This window comes from Arvicola amphibius, chromosome 6 (genome assembly GCF_903992535.2).
Source record: "Arvicola amphibius chromosome 6, mArvAmp1.2, whole genome shotgun sequence".
Taxonomy (NCBI): Eukaryota; Metazoa; Chordata; class Mammalia; order Rodentia; family Cricetidae; genus Arvicola; species Arvicola amphibius.
Window position 1 is genome coordinate 83,266,558 of NC_052052.2, and position 19,956 is coordinate 83,286,513.

The 19,956-nt window shown below is 50.2% G+C and overlaps 1 protein-coding gene across 4 annotated transcripts in view; it reads right to left on the reverse strand.

Annotated features, from left to right (window-relative positions):
• Znf618 (zinc finger protein 618) overlaps window positions 1-19,956 on the reverse strand; it is a 55,673-nt gene that overhangs the window by 26,276 nt on the left and 9,441 nt on the right. For 2 of the 4 annotated variants that reach the window (XM_038334575.1, XM_038334574.1), the window contains exons 2-8: window positions 17,783-17,878; window positions 14,806-14,883; window positions 14,296-14,334; window positions 9,180-9,269; window positions 8,423-8,458; window positions 8,253-8,330; window positions 2,733-2,822 (exon numbers count right to left, since the gene is read on the reverse strand). In XM_038334575.1, coding sequence (XP_038190503.1) covers window positions 2,733-2,822; window positions 8,253-8,330; window positions 8,423-8,458; window positions 9,180-9,269; window positions 14,296-14,334; window positions 14,806-14,883; window positions 17,783-17,878 — 507 coding nt within the window. The remainder of the gene's footprint in view (window positions 1-2,732; window positions 2,823-8,252; window positions 8,331-8,422; window positions 8,459-9,179; window positions 9,270-14,295; window positions 14,335-14,805; window positions 14,884-17,782; window positions 17,879-19,956) is intronic. The other 2 variants (XM_038334576.1, XM_038334577.1) reach the window with 1 other exon arrangement.

Here is a 19,956-nt window from a genome sequence, read left to right on the forward strand (position 1 = left end):
CACCGAACAAGAAAAGGTAAGTTCAACAAAGGCTGTCCGACAACCCGGGGTCTACACAGAGTAGGACCAGCCTCCTACCTCACCTCAGTCACGGGCTAATGCAACTCAGCTGCAGCCCCAAACGTGGACGTTAAAATGATCTAAAACATTGCTAACAGCAAGGACGAGACCATCACCATTATGAGGTAGGCAAGGATACCCCCGAGGAAGGATTCAGAAAGCACTGTAGAAAAGAATGATAAACTATGTTTCATGAAAGAAAATGACCTACTGATCAGCGGATGCTGCATGGAAACCACCAGGTCTGCCAAAGGCTGGGAGAAACTATCCAGTGATGAAGGATGCGGAGCAACTCAAACAGACAAAGAGTATCTACGGCCAACGAAAAAGGGACAAACAACGGGGGGGGGGGGGGGAGACAGGAGGGGTCCCAAACCTTCCCAGCAGAGTTCCTGGGGAGGCTGAAATGCTATGGGCATTTTGGAAAATGGCTTGTCAGTTCTAATAAAAAGAGAAACAAACCTATTCTGCGGTAGCCCCCCACCTCCCCTCTTGTATTTAGCCTCAAGGAACAACCTGTAAGGCTGAAGAACACAGCACACAAACCTTTCACAGGGATTCTACTCATGTCAGCCTAACGCTGGAGCTGGCCCAAGTGAGCAGGCATGCGAGCAAACAGACTCAGATTCTGCACAGTGGGGGATCCATCAGCAGTCAAAGCGGAGCTGATACTATGGCACACGTGGGTCTTAAAAATGCTTTGTGACTGAAATCACAAGTAGATACAAGTGCACACATGGGACAGGAGAACTTGTGCCGTCAGCCTTTTGGATTCTCATCAGAACCAGGGACACACGTCCAACCACGGCCACCACCCAATCTCACCTCCACACCCAACTCCTACCACCCCTACACAGACCCAATCCTGAAGTCATCAACACACCGGCTCCTGCCCAGCCTTGCAGAAGTTACCCTTTGCTGAAACTAGACCAAGTCTCATGCCGTATTGGTGTTTCTAAAATCCTAGACAACATCGATGAGTACCAGAGAAACATAGCCAACAAAGAGATGCAGAAAAAAAAAAACAGTCTAAAATGGAGAGAAAAAAAAAAAAAAACCAAATGAAAATCAGGAAGCAATACAGGAAGCCCTTTGGGAGGGAAGTGCTTGTATGTCAGAGACGAAGTTAGGATGCTAAGTGGGGTGCCCCTTCCTCTCATATGCCAAGGGATTCAGGGTGGAGATAAGCTTGCAGCTGCCTGGGGTTCAGGGTCCACTCCTTATCAACATGCTCTGGGAGGAAAAGGAAGTAGCACACACACTGATGCCCAGCTGCCTTTGGCCTCTCTAAGTACATTCTGGGCAGCATCCTCTTTGGCACCTGGCAGCAGCTACCCACAAACAGCCCAATGCCTGGGCACCAGCATTAGGAAAAGAGATCAAATGGACAGAGCCGCGCCCACGGTAGATGGTCTGGTAACATAGAGTACATCCGGGCCACAGCAGACACTACCTGAAAGTCACTACCTGCTGCAGGTGTCAGTCCAAACTCTGGCAAAGAAAGATCTCAAGAAATATCTCAGAAACTCACCAGGCAAAGGGTCACACAATAGCTAGACAGTGAGCCAGACCAAGAACCACAACCCAGTGCAAAGATAGAATTGAAGCTGCCATCCAGTGAGGAGTATGTCCCAGCTGTATGGCTCCACCAGCATGGAGGAGTTCCTTGGGAAGCTTCTGTTCAAGCACTAGACATCTCTCTCCCTACTCAGATGCCCTCAGGGGAGCCACCTGCCTATGCTGCTACTGAAGGTCTGGGACCCACCCCCCAGAAATGGTTTAGATGCTGTTGTGACCTCCACAGGTTATCTTTCATCCCGTACCCCAACTTTTCCCAGTCTCAGAAAGGGGGTGGTCCCAACAGTTCTGCAGTGAGATGCCCACACAGGGAAATTAGCAGAGGCTCCTACACACCCCATCTGAGTATCCCAGAGGTGATGTGTTCCCGCCTCATCACAACGTCTATGTCCACCTATACAGGAAAGGGTGGAAGGCTGAGGCCCTCTGCTCACACACTTAGGGATGGACCTTCCTCTGACTCCTATCTGCAGAAAGGCACCCGGGAGTCACCAGGTAGGCTGACAGGCATCCAGAGTGTGGAGAAACAGCAGTACCCAATGGAATCCCTTTCTATCTTATCAGCAGAGGAGTAAGGGACTACGGGTCACAGTCACCAGGAAGCCCACGATGCCTGAGGCTGGTTTTCAGGTTTTCAGCCTCATACATTAGTACGTCTTCCACCTTCTTAGCTTTCTACCATCATAGCATAAGGGCTGCCTTGCCCAGGTGCCCTCCCGTCAGGTAGGCTAGACCTTGGTCCGACATCCTAAGACAGACACTATGGAGACGGATGCAGAGCCAGGAAGTTCACACGTGCAGGTGTTTGGAGAAGAGGACCCACTGCAGTGTTTGGATAAGCAATCTCCACTTCTGATGCCCAGTATGAGAGGCAGTCCTCTGAGCTACCATGAAAGAGCTCCACCAATTGGTTTCTGATGCTGGGCAGGCTTTCTAGGCTCTCCTACCTCCTAGTCTCCCTCATGGCTGAGGCTAGACCCAGACCCAAGCTCACCTTGCTGGCTCCTTCCCAGGAAAGCTCCAGATTCTTGGTCAGTGGCTAACCCCTGCCCCTTTCCAGGCCTCCCCATCCCCCAGCTGGAGAAGGGACTCACTGATGGGGGCATGTAAGGCCACGTGCTCTTGGTAGGGCGTGTAGTACTTGTACTGCTTTCCACAGAACTCACACGTGTAATTGCCGGTTTCTGCAGAGGAGAAGGAAGTATGAGATCAGGTGCTTGCCCCGCCCCCAACAAAACATCAGCATCTCTTAGCCTCCAACTCTGCTTCATTCTTGGACCACGAGCCAGACTCAGCTGGGACTGTAAAGTTGCACTGGCTGGTTCAAATCCCAGTGTGGCCTCTCTCATAACCTCTGACAGTTAGAGCTCTTTATGTGGTGGGGGTGCAGGGAGGCGGGGCAGTTGCATGTACACATGTGTGCATGGGTTATCATATCATATGGAGACCCAGTATCAACTTTGGATATTTTTCTCCAAAGCTGTTTACTGCTTTGAGACAAGGTCTCTTGCTGGACCCAGAGCTCACTGATTTGGGGAAGCTGGCTGGCCAGTGTGCTCCAGGAATCCACCCATTTTGCCTTCCCAGTCTGGGATGACAGGTACACACTGCTGCCCCTGGCTTTTAACACGAGTCCTAGGGATCTGAACTCAGGTTCTCACGCCTGCATGCAAGCACTTTACCAACTGAGCCAACTCTCCCGCCCCTAACCACTTCATGCCCCCATCCTTCTAACTGTACAAGGAAGGTGACGGAAGGGCCACCCTAGAGGATTGCTGGGGGGTTAACTCTGAGTGGCAGCCCTGGTATTAAGGGAACCCCAGCTGCCCCGCAAAGCCAACCTTTCCATCTGCCTTTCTGCAAGCCCTGTCCACTGCAAGGGTCACAACCATAGTCCCTTATCTCCAGGACTTTGTCCCCAAGTGTCACCACCCACCAAGGCTGGGGTCACACTTCTTAGTTCTCACTGGGTCTAAATATTTATTTATTTACGTATTTATTATTGCATGTTCTAATGTACATGTGCGTGCATGTGTGCTACAGAGAACACGCAGAGGTCAGAGAACACGGGTTCTGTGATTGAGTCCACCTTTAGGCATATGAGGTGAGCACTGTAGCCCTTGAGCCATCTTGCTGGTCCATCACTAGACTTTTATCTTTCTGTCTCTCTAGGTTCTGCCTAAATTCTCCTTTAAAGACGTCTGATGTAAAATGGTTCTTTTGGGACAGTGCTAAATTAGGAATAAATACAAGCTCAAAGTTTTTAAAAGGAGCAAGTGCAATCTTGCATGATCCCTACACCAAAGGGAACACCTTCCCTCAGGGCATCACCGGCTGCCTGGCCCTGCCCTGCCCCCACACTCCCATCACCCTCCTCTAGGGCATTTCTCTGCTGCTACCATTTGTCTGGCTTGAATTAGCCAGCCCTGATCGATATCCTCTTTGTAACCTGGTGTATTCAATCGACAATACTTTGTGGACATCTTGCCCAATCAATAAGTATTGATCTCCAGGACTGCCTTTATCGGCTGCATGGCTCCCATGGGACTTGGGAATTTGCTGAGCCAGTTGCCCTCCACCAAGGGACATTCAGATTGTTTCAAGTCACACACACACACACACACACACACACACACTTAAAATAATGCTGCAATCCACATCTTTGCAGGGGTTTTGCATATTTGCTCATTAGTTTCTCACAGGATCACAAAATCAAGCTCACTGCTCAGGAGACTGCCTGTGATTCTAGGGATTCTGAGGTGGGGAAGGGGCCACAGTACCATCCCCCAGTCACACACCACACCCCTACCACCTCTCTAGTTTGCATATCTGACCTGGGAGAAACCGTCCACTTGCGCTACAGGTTTTATTTTCTGTTTCCTTGATTTCTAAGGAAATTGACTTTCTTGTATAATGAACTATTGCTTTCCTTTTGTGAATTTCCTTTAAAACCACTACATTGTTGTAGATCTGTGATATCAACATTATGTCACATCTATCACAGGCCAGCTTTACCTCCAAGGGCTTCTCAGTCTACTTTGCTTCCCTCTCTCAAGATGGAAGCTTTAGGATTTAGGGTAGGTAAACAATTTTAGGAGCTGACTCAGGAATGCCAGAAAGGTATGCATTTTAGTTCCTGTCAAGGTTGTTAAATCAACTGTATTAATTATATTATTCCAATATTATATAACCATGTCTGCTTGCTCCAGCAAAGACTAAAGGCTGTGCTAAACCCTCCCATTCCATTGCTTTTCCGATTTACTTTGATATTTAGGTACATTATTGCTTGGTGTATGAAAGCTATGGCTCAGAATCTTTACTAGTGGGCTAGGAATGGAGCTATAGGTCAAGTTCTTTGACCTATAGCTTAAACCTAGCATGCAGGATATCCTAGGTTCCCTTCCCAGTGCTGGGTAAACTGAATGTGGCGGTAACACTGGCAGTCCCAGCAAAAGGAAGGCAGAGGGAAGAAGATGGGATTCAAAGTGATTCTCATCTACACATGGAGTCCTAAGTCATCCTGTGACATGACAGGCAGTCCTGACACACTGCTCCTAAGTGGTTCCTGGACCACAGGAGCCTGACAGAAACCCAGCATCTCTGGACTTGCCTAAGATCAGCTAAGAGAAAACTTCTATGGGCATGGCCCATAAATTTATGTTTTAACAAGAACATTCTAATGCATGGGAAAGTTTAAGAAGCATTGCTCGAACATTTAATTAAACCATTTTATTAGTTTGTCTGATATTAATATTATGAAGTTCCCAGCAATCTGTCAGGCCATGATCTCTACTTGTTTGCATGTGTCTAATGGCATGCTCCAATGGTCCTACGTTCACATTAAGCAGAGATGGCACTACAGTGGAGGCTGAGCAGAAACTGTCATGTCCCTGCCTTCAGGGAGCTGTGTAGAAAGGGAAACAGAACGCTCACAGCGTCATACGACTTTCAAACTGCACCCATGGTATGCACACTCGAGGAAACAGACAGTGTCTCAAACAGCCATGACGGGTACGTCTCTTTACGGAAGTAGGGAGAAGTCCCCAAGACACGCTGAAGCAAAGAGAAAGGATAAGGACTGAACTAGGTGCAATGTTCGTAGACCATTAGTGCTGGGATTATTTCAAATGAACTTGACAGCTACTGTTTTCTCACTGGAGAGATTATACCACTTGCTTTTATTGCGATGATTGATTCGGTTTTACAGGGTGAACATCCCTAATCCCCAACCCTGAAATGCTCCGAAAGATGCCACAAGAAAGAAACCCCACGCTTCAAATCTTTGTGTCACATATGTCATTACAAATATTTAATGAAATTACTTAGAGATTATCTATGCATATATATGAAAGGTAAGTAAATTCTGTATTTAGACTCGGGTCCTATCCTAGGATATTTCCTTATGATATGCAAAACTCTATGTTTTCTGTTTTTCATGCCTCACACTCTGGTTTATCCTTCTGAGCTCTTTGCCTTTACACTTTCACCTGTGCTCCATTATTTTTCAATATTCCTTATTATTTTAGAAAACATATAGGATATATTTCTTTAATTGTTAACAGGGGCAGAAATGGCATTTTAAAGTCTTTTAGTGCTGAAAAAGAGTGCTTAACCTGGTGCTTATTAAACTGTATTTACATGTCTCTGTGTATGCCACATGTGCACGGGTGCCCATGGAAGCCGGAGGAGGGTACCAAGCCCCTGGAGCTAGGGTTATAGTTGTATGCTATGAACTGCTGGATGCGGGAGGTGGGAGTCAGACCTGGGTCCTCTGGGGGGGGGCAGCCTTTAATCAGTAGGTCTCTCTCCAGACCTTTCTGAGATTTAGTACATGTAAAAATCCCCTCAAAGTCTCACAGCAAAGATCAACCACCAGATTCTACTCTAGAGATTCTGGTGCCACAGGTCTGGCCTAGAGTCAGAGAATTCACATTTCAGATGAACTTCAAGGGGCGGCTGATCCAGCTGGTATGGGACCCCACTCTAAGCAGAGTAGGGCAAGCCAGCCTTTGCTGTGCACAGCGTTGTGACCCTTTAGTGCATTACTCAACAATCCACGCCTCCTTTTCTTGCAATTTTTATTATTTTTGGGAAAGGGTGGTCTCACACAGCTCAGGCTGGCCCTGAACTCACTATTGTAGCTGAAGATGGCTGAGCCATGCACTCCCATGTTTGGTTCACGGGGTACTGGAGATCACACCCAGGACGGTTTGTGCATGTTAGGCAAGTACCTAACCTACCAACTGAGCTAATCCTGGTCCTTTCTGGTAACTCACCTCTGTATTTAGGTTAATTGTGAACACACACTCAACTTCCATAATTAGATTCACAATGGTTTAAACTTACTTGTTCAGAGTTTGCAGTCCTCTTACCCTAAAGCCTCCCAAGTGCCTACACATGCTCTATCAATCAGTTCCCCGAATATATTCTTTCAAAAAAGTTTTTTTTTTTTTTCTGAATCCCCTCATTTTTATTTGCACGCCAATTCCAATGTACTGTGGTGTAAAATTCTTCCAGCGTCTTTCCTTCCAAACACACCCACTTTCTTCGGATAACCAATGCTGCAGAGAAGTCTCGCCAAGTCTACTTGGAACTCGGGTAGATTCAACTTGTTTTATACACGTGGCTATCTCAATTTTCCTCTTCCTGCCTACACTTTTAGAGCCACTAAGACCTACTGAGGGTAGGATCTCCTTACGCTGACTCTGCCTCACTATGACAAGCCTTTCAGACACACACCCACTCAACAAGTTTCTTCTCTCAGATCTTTATAGTCTTTATGTGTCACACTGTCACACCATCCCCCCTGGGGCTGGCTCCCTGTTCTTACATCTCTTACCGTCTTCTGTTAACCACTGTCCTTCATGGTGCCAATCAGTTTTGTGCTGATCAATTCTGTCATTACTGACATGAAACTTTTCATTCTGCTCTTGTGTTTTGTTTTCCCCAAATCCTTTCTCATCTTACTCTGTGCTGTGCTGTGCTGTGCTGTGCCTATCCATCTTATGCTGAGGTCTGTTCATCATCCAATCCCAGGCTCCTTTACCACAGGGCCATCCAAAGGGGGAACTGAATTACCTGAGTGCAGGGCCATGTCTATCATCTAAGACAAGTCTGCCAAAGACACACAAGTTCAAGCGTGGTTCCTGTCCTTAGGGTTTGTATGGGAGAAATGTCCCTGTCTACAGGTGGCTGCCCTACTTGGATTGGTTCACTAAGATGTTTCTTGAATGGCTTTAGTCATCACCCTCTGAGCACCTAGTATGTTCCAGGCACAGTGCTACAGCATACTCAGTCTGTGATCTCATTAACATCTACCAAGTCCGCAGGGAGCACTTTCCTCACCACTGTGGGAGGCTGAAGTACAAGCGGCTAACAGACTGGGGGAAACCATAAACAAGCTGACTGAGATAAGGCTGTGGACTGGCTACCTTCACTACCCTGCTCTTGACCCCACACGTCTACAGTTCCCTGAAGGCTGATCTGAGCCTGCCTAGCCCAACCAACAGGCAGGTGCACAGTTGCAAGGCTGGAGCACAGGCTTTCCAGCAGAGTGGCTCAGGCCGCCTCCCTCACCCAGCCCCGCCAGCCCTTGGCCCCAGGGTCCCGCATACTTGGTCCAATTTTCTGGAAAGGCTCCGGAGGCTCCTCCTTCACCTCATCCGTGGCCACAACACCTTGGTCAAAGGGGTCTGTGGGAGAACACATGACCTTAGCATGCTGGTCACCCAGGACATAGGAACCCAGCTGGAGACAGAGAAAATGGGCAGCCACAAAGACTTACCTGCCCGATTCTCGGGAGCCCCTTCCACACTGAACACTGTACCCAGGCGGGAGGCGACAGCCGCAGGAGGAAAAAAGCGAACAGAAGCCCTGTTAGTCCCGGGCCACAGTTACCACTCCGGGTCATGCCTAGCATCATGGGGAGGCCTGACCTGGCCCTTGAGGAAACACAGGAAGGCAGGGCCACGATAGGGCATGTCTCCACCCTGGCCCATTCCTCTTCCTCACTGGGGGCAGGGGCCCACCCCAGACACTTACTGCTCAGAAATCCCCAGCATGTATATGACAGCAGAGGCAGTTCATGGGGATGAGAGGGAAAAGGGAGGTGAGGGGAGGTCATGGCAGAGGCAACCTGGTGTTATATCACTGTTCAGGGGCTGAGGTGGGGGGCCAGACAGGGAACCTTTATGGACCCACAACACCCTTCTTAGGAGTCTTAGGACTCTTTAGAGGAATGTCTTGCTCTAACTTCCATCTCTATAATCTAAGGTGCTCAGGGGACATCATTCATCTCAACAAACTGGTTTAATTTTATTACAGCATGCAAAGACTTAATATAAAATTATAAAATGACAAACTTTCAACATTCGACTCATGTTGACCTATAAAAGCTCCAGCAGTCTCATTTGAATCAGCCACAGAAAGAATATGGAAACGCAGGGACAATCCCTCCCCAGAATCTTGCAACAGAGATCCCTCTCCTCAGGGGTCTGGTACTATATGGGGACAGACTCCCAAGAGTGAGGGGCCTGACTCACCATCCACGGCGTGAAGGTCTCGGTGCTCCTGGAAGCAGCTGTAGTATTTGTATTTCTTCCCACAGATGTCACATGTGTACCTGAAATTGTCTGGTGGGGGGAACAGAAAGACACCCAGTTTAGTGGAAAGACACTGGTCACCTGGGGTGAGGTTGCTGGTTAATACACCAGACTCTGGAACCAAGATGGAACCAACCCAGCTGATCCTGAGCTGTCTGAGTCCAGGGACTGCTCAGCTCCTCTGAACAGTCGGAGTGGCTGTCCTGCTCACTCCCTGGACCTCTGAGCAGCTCCTCCTCCATGCTTAGCAAGGCCCTCAGACCTCCGTCACTTTCCACTCCAGGGCGTCTTAGAGCACACGCTGGGACTACAAGGGCTGGAATGGTGACAACAGGAGCCCTCTGTGGAGACTCGTGATACCTGGGAGCCCTGACTCCAACACCAACTCCTCAACCCTCCCTGTGAGACCTAGGCTCTCCAGGTCCTGATTTTAGGTGAGTCTCATCTCCCATCACGGAAGAGGCAGATATAACTGTGAGCAAGGTGCTGGACCAGGCCCTTCCCTGGGTTCTCTCAACCATTCTTTTCAATAGAGGGGAGAAGCAGTCTCTCATTAATGAGCAAACTAGAGAGATGTGATCTGCCCCAAGTCCTAGAGTAAGGTGGGCTGGCTTCACCGATATGTTGATGCCCCTTGCAGCTCATGTCCACACCCTGTGTGACTCCTCTCAGGGTCTTTCTTTCTTTCTTTTTTTTTTTTTTGGTTTTTCGAGACAGGGTTTCTCTGTGGCTTTGGAGCCTGTCCTGGAACTAGCTCTGTAGACCAGGCTGGTCTCGAACTCACAGAGATCCGCCTGCCTCTGCCTCCCGAGTGCTGGGATTAAAGGCGTGTGCCACCATCGTCCGGCTCTCAGGGTCTTTCTAATTAGGATAATGTGGCCAAAGTGATGAGCTGTCACTCTGGAAGCTAGGTGGCAGGCAACCAGGGAACTGGCCTTGCCCAAGCCACCTGACCCTGCTCAGCCTGTGGTTGGTTGCTATGTTCTTAGTTAGGTCATGGGCAGATGCAGGGGGCAGGGAACTGAGTTTGGCCCTCTCTGAGTGCTAGTGGGAACCGAGGCCCTCGGAGCCACAGTGTCAGAGGTACAGAGTCCTGCAACCCACACTTTCTCTAGCAAACCTAAAAGAAAGCCCTACTAGCTGAGCCCAGGATGAGGCCACTGCTCTGATCAAATCTGCCTGTGGTCCTGTGGGAATCTCGACGCCAGAGGACCCTGAAAAGCCACACCATAGAAGTTCCCAGCCATAGAAACGGGGAGAAAGCAGGGTGGGCTGCTTTGAGTCATTAACACTGGTCCAAGTTTGCCTGTTTCCTGGGCCTCCCACAGTGAGGCTAGTAGCACCCAGACCCATACCTCTCCCTCCAGGGCACACCCTCCTGCATTTGAACTGGCTCAGACCTGGTGAAATGTGTCCCTCTGGTTGCTCTATGGAGGGCCCATCAATTCTATCTCCCCAGGTCCCTAGGATACAGAGGTACGGTTGCACAGAGAGAAGAAAGAGCTAGGGACCAAAGTTCACTGAACTTCAAGCCAGAGCCGAGTCAGGGGTCGCAGCCTTTCCTTGCTGGATAAACCATGCTGGGGTGCTTTGTTCTGGCCCCATTCCCTGCTCCTCAGCACCAGGTACAGGAGTCAAAAAAAATACTTCACGCCAAGGCTGTTCCATCTGTGGAAGGGTGAGAAGGTTTCCAATCCCTTCTCAGCTGGACTCGGGATGGAGGAATCACTCGCCCTTCTTCCCACCTCTGCCCAGCTCATCCCTGGAACTGGCGGCCCCTGAAGGTGTCTTAGCAGACACCAGGGCTGCAGAGATGAACTGTCACTAAGGAGCCACAGTCTGGGCAGTAGTAGACATTCACAGGATGAGTACCAGAGTCTTCCAAAGGAGAGCTGAGGGGGGTGGGTGAGAGGTGTGGTCTCTGCCTCCTCATTGTCCCTATCTAAATTCTGAAGTAGGGGGCACAGATCAGGTGATTCCGGGTCCTTTCTTTGGCTTCTACTTCAGCATCACCTCCTTTCCCATGGCAAGCCAGGCAGCTCAGGGAGACTCCTTCCTTTCATTCTGGACCACCTAGCCCATAACCCTCAGCATCTCCCACAGTTCCACCATCTTTCTGGATGCCAGCAGGGAAAGCTACTGGGGCTAACCCAGATGAAGTTTCGTTCTGTTGTCCAAAGCTGTCTGCCCTCTGTGGATGCTGCTCACTCGGCTCTCATGTGTCTCTGCCCATTGCCTCTCCTGTCACCAGGCCCGCTCATCTCCCCATAGGCCACATTTCCCAGCTCCAATAAAACACAGACGCCCTCCCCCCCCCCCCCCGTTTCTGAGACTGAAAACCACTCCCATCTGTCCTGCTGAGTCTGCACTGTCTCCTCATGCTCCGGAACGTTAATGGAGGAGTTGAACAGGAAGAGAGTGTTATTCCCAAAAGCGTCTGCCAGTGACAGTTCTCACAAGAGAGCCCGGCATCTCAGTAATGCCACCGTGGACCTGCTACGGGAGGCAGATTCTGGAGCGAGACACCTAAGCCCAAACTCTACTATTGATAAAAATGTGTCTGAATTGGGACACACTCCCTAATGCCTCTGAGATGGGAATAGCAGCTCCTTGTAATGAAGAAAGGAACAAGATCCAGCTGTAGGGCATTTTCTTAATTAGTGATTTATAGCGGAGGGTCCAACCCATTTTAAGAGACACTATCCCTGGGCTGGTGGTTCTGGGTTCTATAAGAAAGCCAACTGAGCAGCTCCCCTCCATGGCCTCTGCATCAGCTCCTGCCTCCAGGCTCAGGTTCCTGCCCTGTGTGAGTTCCTGTCCTGACTTCCTTCAGTGATGAACAGAGAAGAGGAAGTGTAAGGCAAGTAAACCCTTTCCTCCCCAGGCTGCTTTTGGTCATGATGTTCATCACAGCAATAGAAATCCTAACTAAGACAGAACACAATGGCTTCCACCCCAACTAACAGGGTAAATGTCACTTGGCAGGGTTTCCCAAAGACCTAGGAGATGGAAATGGTGCTCGGGGAGTGTATTGCAGGGACTGACTGGTCTTTGATCTGATACTAAAAGATGGATGCGTGGGCAGGTGTGTCTGTCTGTCTGTCTGTGACGGGATTATCTCCCTGCTAAATGTTATCCAGGCCCGGCCCCACGGCTAACAAACTACATGACTTCCACACCCTGGGACTCGGGGTCTTCGTGTGCAAGCGGCAGGGTGGAGTTGGCATTTTCCACAGGAGCCTTCCAGTCCCAATGCTCTACAGCCCTGTGTCAAGGCCAATCCAGCACCTCACTAGACACAGAGCACTGCTGCTGACTGGACCGAGGCTGGGACATAGATGATAGCATCCTGGCCATGGGAAAAATGACCCGTGTAGAGGAATGGAAAAATGAAGAAAGGTCTAAAAAGCCTCCCACCACAGCACCAACACTAGGGAGCTGTAGAGTGGAAGCCAGACAGAGCGACAGCCCACTGAGCGGCATCCAGGGAGGCCAAGGAAGAAAGGATAAGTAGGGAAGGCCGTTAAATGTGTGGCTGACCACAGGCTGACCACAGGGTCCAGAGAAGAAGGGGGCAGCTAGTGAAGCAGACAGACAGGGCTGGGCCGGGGAGAGGCAGCTGCTGTGCCTCCCAGCTAGAGTCTATGGCAGGCTGATAGCCACGCTGAACACCTTCCTAGAGTGGGTATCTCAAGAAGGACATTCTCGGGGCTTAGCCTCAAGTAGGGCCCTTCTTCAGCTCAACCCTCACCTCTTTTGTTTTTGAGTAACATTTGTTATCTTTAAGTGCAGTGGTGCAACAAACACAAGCAACAAGGGGCCATACTGGTTCCCCAGGCCAGACCCCACCAACTTTACTGGTAGAATGTAGCCTCACGGTATCCCCTTACAGTTCCCACTACAAGTGAAGGGCTGGCGATGGAGATGCCACGACCCTGGCACAACCTCCTCACCATCTGCTCCTCTACAGCAAACACTTCTTGGCCCCTACAGAACAAAGTGTTTGGGTATTAAGCATGCAGCTTGGTCATGTTCCACCCACAAAGTCCTGAGGAATGGGAACCCTTGGCTCAAGAAGCAGACGGCAGACCCTTTCAAGGGTGCCTAATCTCCTGACTTCCCTCAGCACCCCTTTCCCCTATGCCTATGCTTTCTGACAGTCGTAGGAGATGATTCCCTCGAGAGCTCTGTGCACACAGCCGTGGGTAGCTAGACCGCACTCATCCCTCATTTCTGTATGTGGCCCTTTATGTGAGTGTACTTACTTAGCCACTCCCAAGGCTAGGCATCTGGGGGCCTCTGCGTTAGAGCTGTCAGGAACAATGCACTAAGAACAACCTAGTTCGTACCTTCTGATGGAGATGGGCCTAGACACGTGCTCCCATGAGATAATCACAAAGGGTAGAACTTTTGAGGCTCATGTGTGCACAGGGGTGGGAGGGATGGTGGAAGGGCAGAGTGTATCATCCCATGGGGTTTGAGTTGGAGAGAGGGTAAGAAGGACCTGTGAGAAACTATCACAGGGCCCAGCATCTGGAACCAACTGTGCCCAAGGCTGAGGGTCCTCCAAGAAAACTTTCCTAGCACAGGCTAAGAACCCCAGGCCCATGAACAGGGTCCAAAGCACAGGGAAGGTTGGTTCCTCTTGGAGATATTCCAGGTGGCATAGGATACCCATAGCAAAGATGTCAGCTATGCCCACCTGAGCACAACTCAGGACACCCATAGCAGAGATGTCAGCTACACCCACATGAACACAACTCAGGACACCCATAGCAGAGATGTCAGCTATGCCCACCTGAGCACAACTCTAGGTTTCCCAAGGTTACTTGGCCAGAGAACCCTTTTTCAAGAGAACCCTCCTCAGAATGTGCAACCTATGGAACCCACTTTGAGAAGGCCTTCTCTGATTTCATAAGGCCCCTCTGGCCCCAAGGCCTGGCAACGAGTTTCTTTCTCAAAGGCTACTCAAGCCTGTTCCGGGGAGGGAGGAACAGCTCCTTTCCAGGCACTGTGCTTGGCCCCCACCCACCCGGGAGGTGGGAAAAGTACTCACTGCTCTGGGAGGCGCCCTCCCCTGAGGTGGCTTCGGTATCTGCGAGAAAAAGAGAGAGAGAGAGAGGAAGGAGGTAACCAATTGGCAAAGGTGATGGCTGGGCATGCTGAGGGAGAGACTGAGTGGGGCAGCTGAAGGGAGTCTGGAAGTGCTGTCCATGCCTGGATCCTATGAGGGACAAGGTCACCTTGGCCTGAACCTGGGCTTCTCTTCCCGGCCACTTGGCTCAGGAGGGGCACATGCCAGCTCCTTTGTCCCCATAATTTCAGCTGCTGGCGTCTCTCTTGAGTTGTCAAGAGGAATATGAGATGATGTGAACACATGGCCTTTGGGAGTAGTGGCAGGTGATACTCCTACTGAGCATCCCCAGAGCCCTCAAGGCCAAAACTAGGGCCTGATCCCCCCCCCACTATTTCTCCCACCCCAAGAAGGCTTTTCCCTTCCTCCATGCCCCCCTCCTATGGTTGATTTCTAGGGCCATCAGAGCATGGGGCCGCCGGCCGCCCTCACCTCGGTGCGCCCGCACGTGGGTCTGGAAGCAGTTATAGTACTTGTACTTCTTGCCGCAGATGCCGCATTCATAGGACCCTGGAAAACAGCGGAGAGGGCCGGTAAACTACCTTGCCACCATGAGGCCCAGGACCAAGTGTCACTGGGCAGGGAGGGTCCCTTGGCAGACAAAGGAGCAATGAGGACCAACAGAGAAGGCATTGAGCTGGAGTTCATGGAGCTCAGCTTCACACCTACCTGCAACCACCTCTGCTCCCCGGCTTCCAGATCTGTAGAATAAAGGGGACAGCCTTGACTGAGTCCTGCACCCACACTCTGAGAGGAAAGAGAGGGACCTAGAGTGCTCTGTGAGGGGCCACCATACCATGAGGATGTCGCTCCATCAGGCCACAGGGCTTTAGGTCCCCATTGTGCACCTACCAGCATCTGACCTTGGTGATTTCTCCAGACACAGTAGGATTGGTCTGCGCACTTCCCTCTGGTCCTTCACTCTCCCTAGCAACTGTCCAGTCCCACGAGAGACAAGCTCACCAAACATAGCAGTTCACATCTGCTGTGGAGCCATGGTACTCAGACACAGAGAACACACCACACCACACATACATACAGAGAGAGAGAGAGAGAGAGAGAGAGAGAGAGAGAGAGAGAGAGAGAGAGAGAGAGAGAGAGAAAGAGAGAGAGAGAATGAATTCTGCTGCTTGGGCCTTTTCCCAGGTGCAGAGAACTAAAACAGTTGATCCTCAAGGGGACCAAAAAATGACCCACCATGTAGAGCCTAGGACAAAGTCCATGGAAGTAAGACTGGATACAGCGAACAGGACCTAACCTGGTAGGAACCCCAGGTAAAGAGCCTGCCCATCTCTGATAGGCAGAGCCCTCCTGCAGACCTGAGGCTACCTGGGCGCAGCTTCCACCTTCTAGAACAGCAAGGTCAGGAAGCATGTTGAAGAGGTCACACTCAAGCTGCTGGGGCTGGGGGCCTAGGCATGTGCCTTTTCAGGAACGTCTGGCACCCAGCAGTCAAGGTGGGACACCACTCCTTCAGTGCAGGTGCAGAGAAGGAGCTCAGCTCTGCCATTCATGGGCTGTGCCTAAGTTTCTTCTCTGGAGAAGGCAAGGGCGCCAACAGAAGACTGAATACAGAAGAACCATGTTCCCTGCAGATGCACGGGAGTGACCGCGATCGCTAACGGCCACTCCCTCTTCTGTGCCGAGAAGTCGAGATGCTTCAGTCGGGCACACTGAGAGAGTCTGTATGCCAAGCCTACCCCTCCACTAGAACTCCCTTTCCCTGTCTGTGGCTTAGATTCCTCCCGTGCCAACAGGACTGTGGCTCCTGCCTCTCACACCGAGAGCAAGGCACACAGACAGCACACGACCCACGGGCACAGGAGAAGTACTAGGGCAGTCAGCGGTTCTGAACCTGTGGGTTGTAACCTCTTTGGGGAGTCAAATGACCCCCCTAAGGGGGGTCACCTAAGACCACTGGAAAACACAGATATTTACATTATGAGTCATAGTAGTAAAATTGCAGTTATGAAGTACAACAAAAATTTTATAGTTGGGAGTCACCACAACATGAGGAATTAAGGGGTCTCAGCACTAGGAAGGTGAGAAGCACTGTTCTAAGAGGCAGTGGTTGCTGCCTGTGTTACTGTGAGTTACTTCAGGGCCACTGCCATCCTAATGCCACACAGCACAGAGCAGTTTACCTTTTAGGGCTTTGTTTATACATCACCCCTGCCATACTGGAAAGGTCACAAACACAGCAATAGAGCACACACAATTCTCTGCATTCAGCCCTGTAGCCTGCACACAGCAAGCACATGGTACTTCTTGGTGGCTTGCTACTGTGCACATCAATCACCAAGTGATAACTTCTGGACTTTCTTTTTGGCACCTTTACCCACTCTAACAGTTTCTGCCAGTTTCTTTCCACCAACCAAGGATTTATTAAGCATTTGAGATGGCCAGGCACTGAGGCTCGGCAGTGAAATAGATGTGGTCCCTGCGCCCCTCCATCTAATGGGGGGCAGATAGGTCAGCAAGCCTGGGGATAACTTGGTGATGGTGTTGTGACAGCCAGAGGGGGACCTGGAGGCTCGAGGTGGGACCCTGGCCCAGCTGGAGTGAGGAGGGTGTCTACAGAGTCAACGCTGTTTCTAACCAGTGGCTTTAAGGCAAGCCATCTCTTCTGTTTGTGGAAAGCTGAGGATTCATGCTGCCTGTGTGAGGCCTCTGACAACCTCCCTAACCCTGGCAGAGTAAAGATGAGCTCTATACACTGGCAGGAGGGACTTCCAAGCTCACCTTCCAGTTGCCCTCAGTCCCAGGGCTCTCAGTTTCCTGTGGGCAGAAGGTATCAAATGGACAGAGAAATGAGAAGCCCACGAGAGTAGTGGCCTCACTGAGCAGTCGGGGTAACCAAGCCAGGTCTAAATCTTAACTCCCTGAGAGGAGTCAGGAAAAGCCCAGGATTCCTCTCTGTAAAACAACAGCCAGGGTAAGTGGTGTAACTCTGTCCTTAGTATATGGCCTGGTACAGCAGGCACTCAGGAAGTGAGAGCTGAGGCTATCACCAGCATTTCCAGTGCTTTCTTCAGAACCAAAGTTCTAGAATGCACAGGAGGAGGAGGAGGCTCACATCCAACAGAGAAAGGCTCAACACAAGCCCTGTGCTGGTGGGCACATAAGACAAAGCTGCACAGAAGGTTGTGGGGACTATTCTTCTCTCGTGACTGTCAGTGACCCATAGGAAGTCTAGCTGAAATGGTCCAGAGAGTCTAGACCACCAGATTTCCAGGTGTCCTGTCAACCCTGAGGGTAGACTCAAGACTTATTCACAATGGTCGGATGAGGAGTAGGGAGGGTGGCCATTTAGGCCCTGAGATTCCAGCAGAGTTCGCTCAGGAGATGCAGCTGGCAGCCATGGCCAACTGTGCCCACCCTCCATGCCGACCCCTCAGCCATCAAGTACCAGATGCACATCTCAAAGCTTGGTCAAAAATCCAGGTCCCTGAATACTGGCTCCGAACAGATCCACTGTGGGGGCTGCCTTCTGGAGCTTTTCCATCTGAATTATGTAAGGAATCAGAAAGAGCCCTTAACGTTGGAGAATGACTTATGCCTGAGTTTAGGGTCAAGGCCAGCTGGGGAAGAGGCGGCCAGGCAGCTGGGCTCGCAAGGCCTCAGTCTCTGTAGCTGATGTTAGTAAGAATAGGTAGGACCATGTGGCAACGGCCTCACTTGAGCACTTCTGCACGCTTCCTATTTTGCTGGCTCCCTTGTGAAACACTGCTGTGGCTGTCACCTAGGACATCTTGGAACGGGGCTGACCTCTGACCCTGCACAGGTGGGGGAGCAGAGATGGAGACACACACTCAGGAATCTATCCAGGCTTCTGGATACAAGATGCCAGCTCGGGAGACTTCTCCCATTAGTTCAACACATCTTTAAAGCTCCAGGGGAGAGGGACAGCTATTATCTCTATTTTTCAACAGAGGGAAAGGAGGACCAAGGGGGGTGACACATTCTGGCCCAAGGTTGCTCAGCTCCACCAAACTGGGTGTCACACCATGAGCTTCACAGGGGATATCCTCAGGGCAGTGCCTATGAGCAGGTACAGCCTTGCTTCCCTTCCCACCACCTTTCCAGTCCTCTGGATCACTGGTCCTGGAGGTGCCCAGGCCTGGGACTCTGGGGCTGGTGAGGATAAATGCTCAAAGCCAGTCTCCGGGATTCCAGAGCTAGCCCTGTGCCAGCACAGCAAGGTCTCTTTCTGGATGCCAAGCAAGTTATGTTCTCCTCAGCAGTGAGGCCACACATTCTATGGTCCTCACCAGATCTGACACCACTTACAGGACTCTCAGATCTGGGAGGGACTCTCTTGCTCTTGCCTGCCCAGTTATGTCTTTCCCTGTCCCCACTCTTGCTTTTGCTGCAAGACGGCTCCCAGGTCACAAACAGATCCTTGTCGGCAGCCCCCACCTAGCACTGTGCTGCATCCCTGGCAGAGGACAGATGTGTGGGTAGGACCCCTGACTCCAAGTGTGAATACTCAGAGAAGTATTCTCTGAGTATTCTCTGAGCCATCCCCAGAGAAGCTTGGACACCTAGACAAAACTGTAACATGAAGGGCCTGCTTTGTTGGGGTTTCTGTCCTGCCTGGTTCCTGCAGCCGTTTAATCCCAAAGAAAATCACACAGAGGTCTCCATAAGTTATAAACTGATTGGCACATTAGCTCAGGCTTTGTATCAGCTCTTATAACTTATATTAACCCACTGTTCTTATCTATCTTAGCCACATGGCTCAGTACCTTTTTCAGCGGGGCAGGTCACATCTTGCTTCTTAGGTGGTTGAGACAGGACTGGCGGGAGAGCTTCCTTCTTCCCAGAATATGCCTGTTCTCGTTTCTCCGCCTATACTTCCTGTCTGGCTTCTGGCCAATCAGCATTTATTTAAAACATAATTGACAGAATACAGAATTGTCCCCTAAAATTTCTCTCCCTTTTTTTAAACAAAGGAAAAATCCATAGTCCATTTGTTGGGAATGTAGGTGTAGTTATTCAGGCTACTTCCTGCTGGTTGGGGGTGCTGATAATCTTATGGGGACCTAAAGAAAATTTAGAATTATAATCAAGTCCTCACTGGAGTATCCTGTGAGTCTTGACCATCTCAGATAGCATCTTGAACCTGTTCTGGATGTAGAACTCTGACATCTGGGCCATCTGTGCCTACCGGAGATTTCTCAGGTGGTCTTCTTTGATCAAACCTGATTTTTCTTAACTCAGAATGAATCCACAGCCTTTCATTTCCTGTGGAAACAAAAGCAAAACCTCTTCTCCAAAGTAACATATCCTTTGACTTCACTTCTGAAGTCAAGGTATTTTCAAAATACCTATCTTGAATTAATTCAACAGCATTTATAAGCAAGTATCTTTTAGCAGCTGTTGCTCCTTCCTCAGCATTCAAACAATTCAAAGAGAGCATAATAACATACAGTATCAAGATTCTCTGTGTATTTTTCATCTTTCTGTGGCTTTATTTTAACCTCTATTTCTTTTATTTTTACTTTTACTTTTTGAGACAGGTTCTCTGTATATCTTTGGCTGGAACTCCCTCTGTAGACCAGTCTGTCCTTGAACTCACAG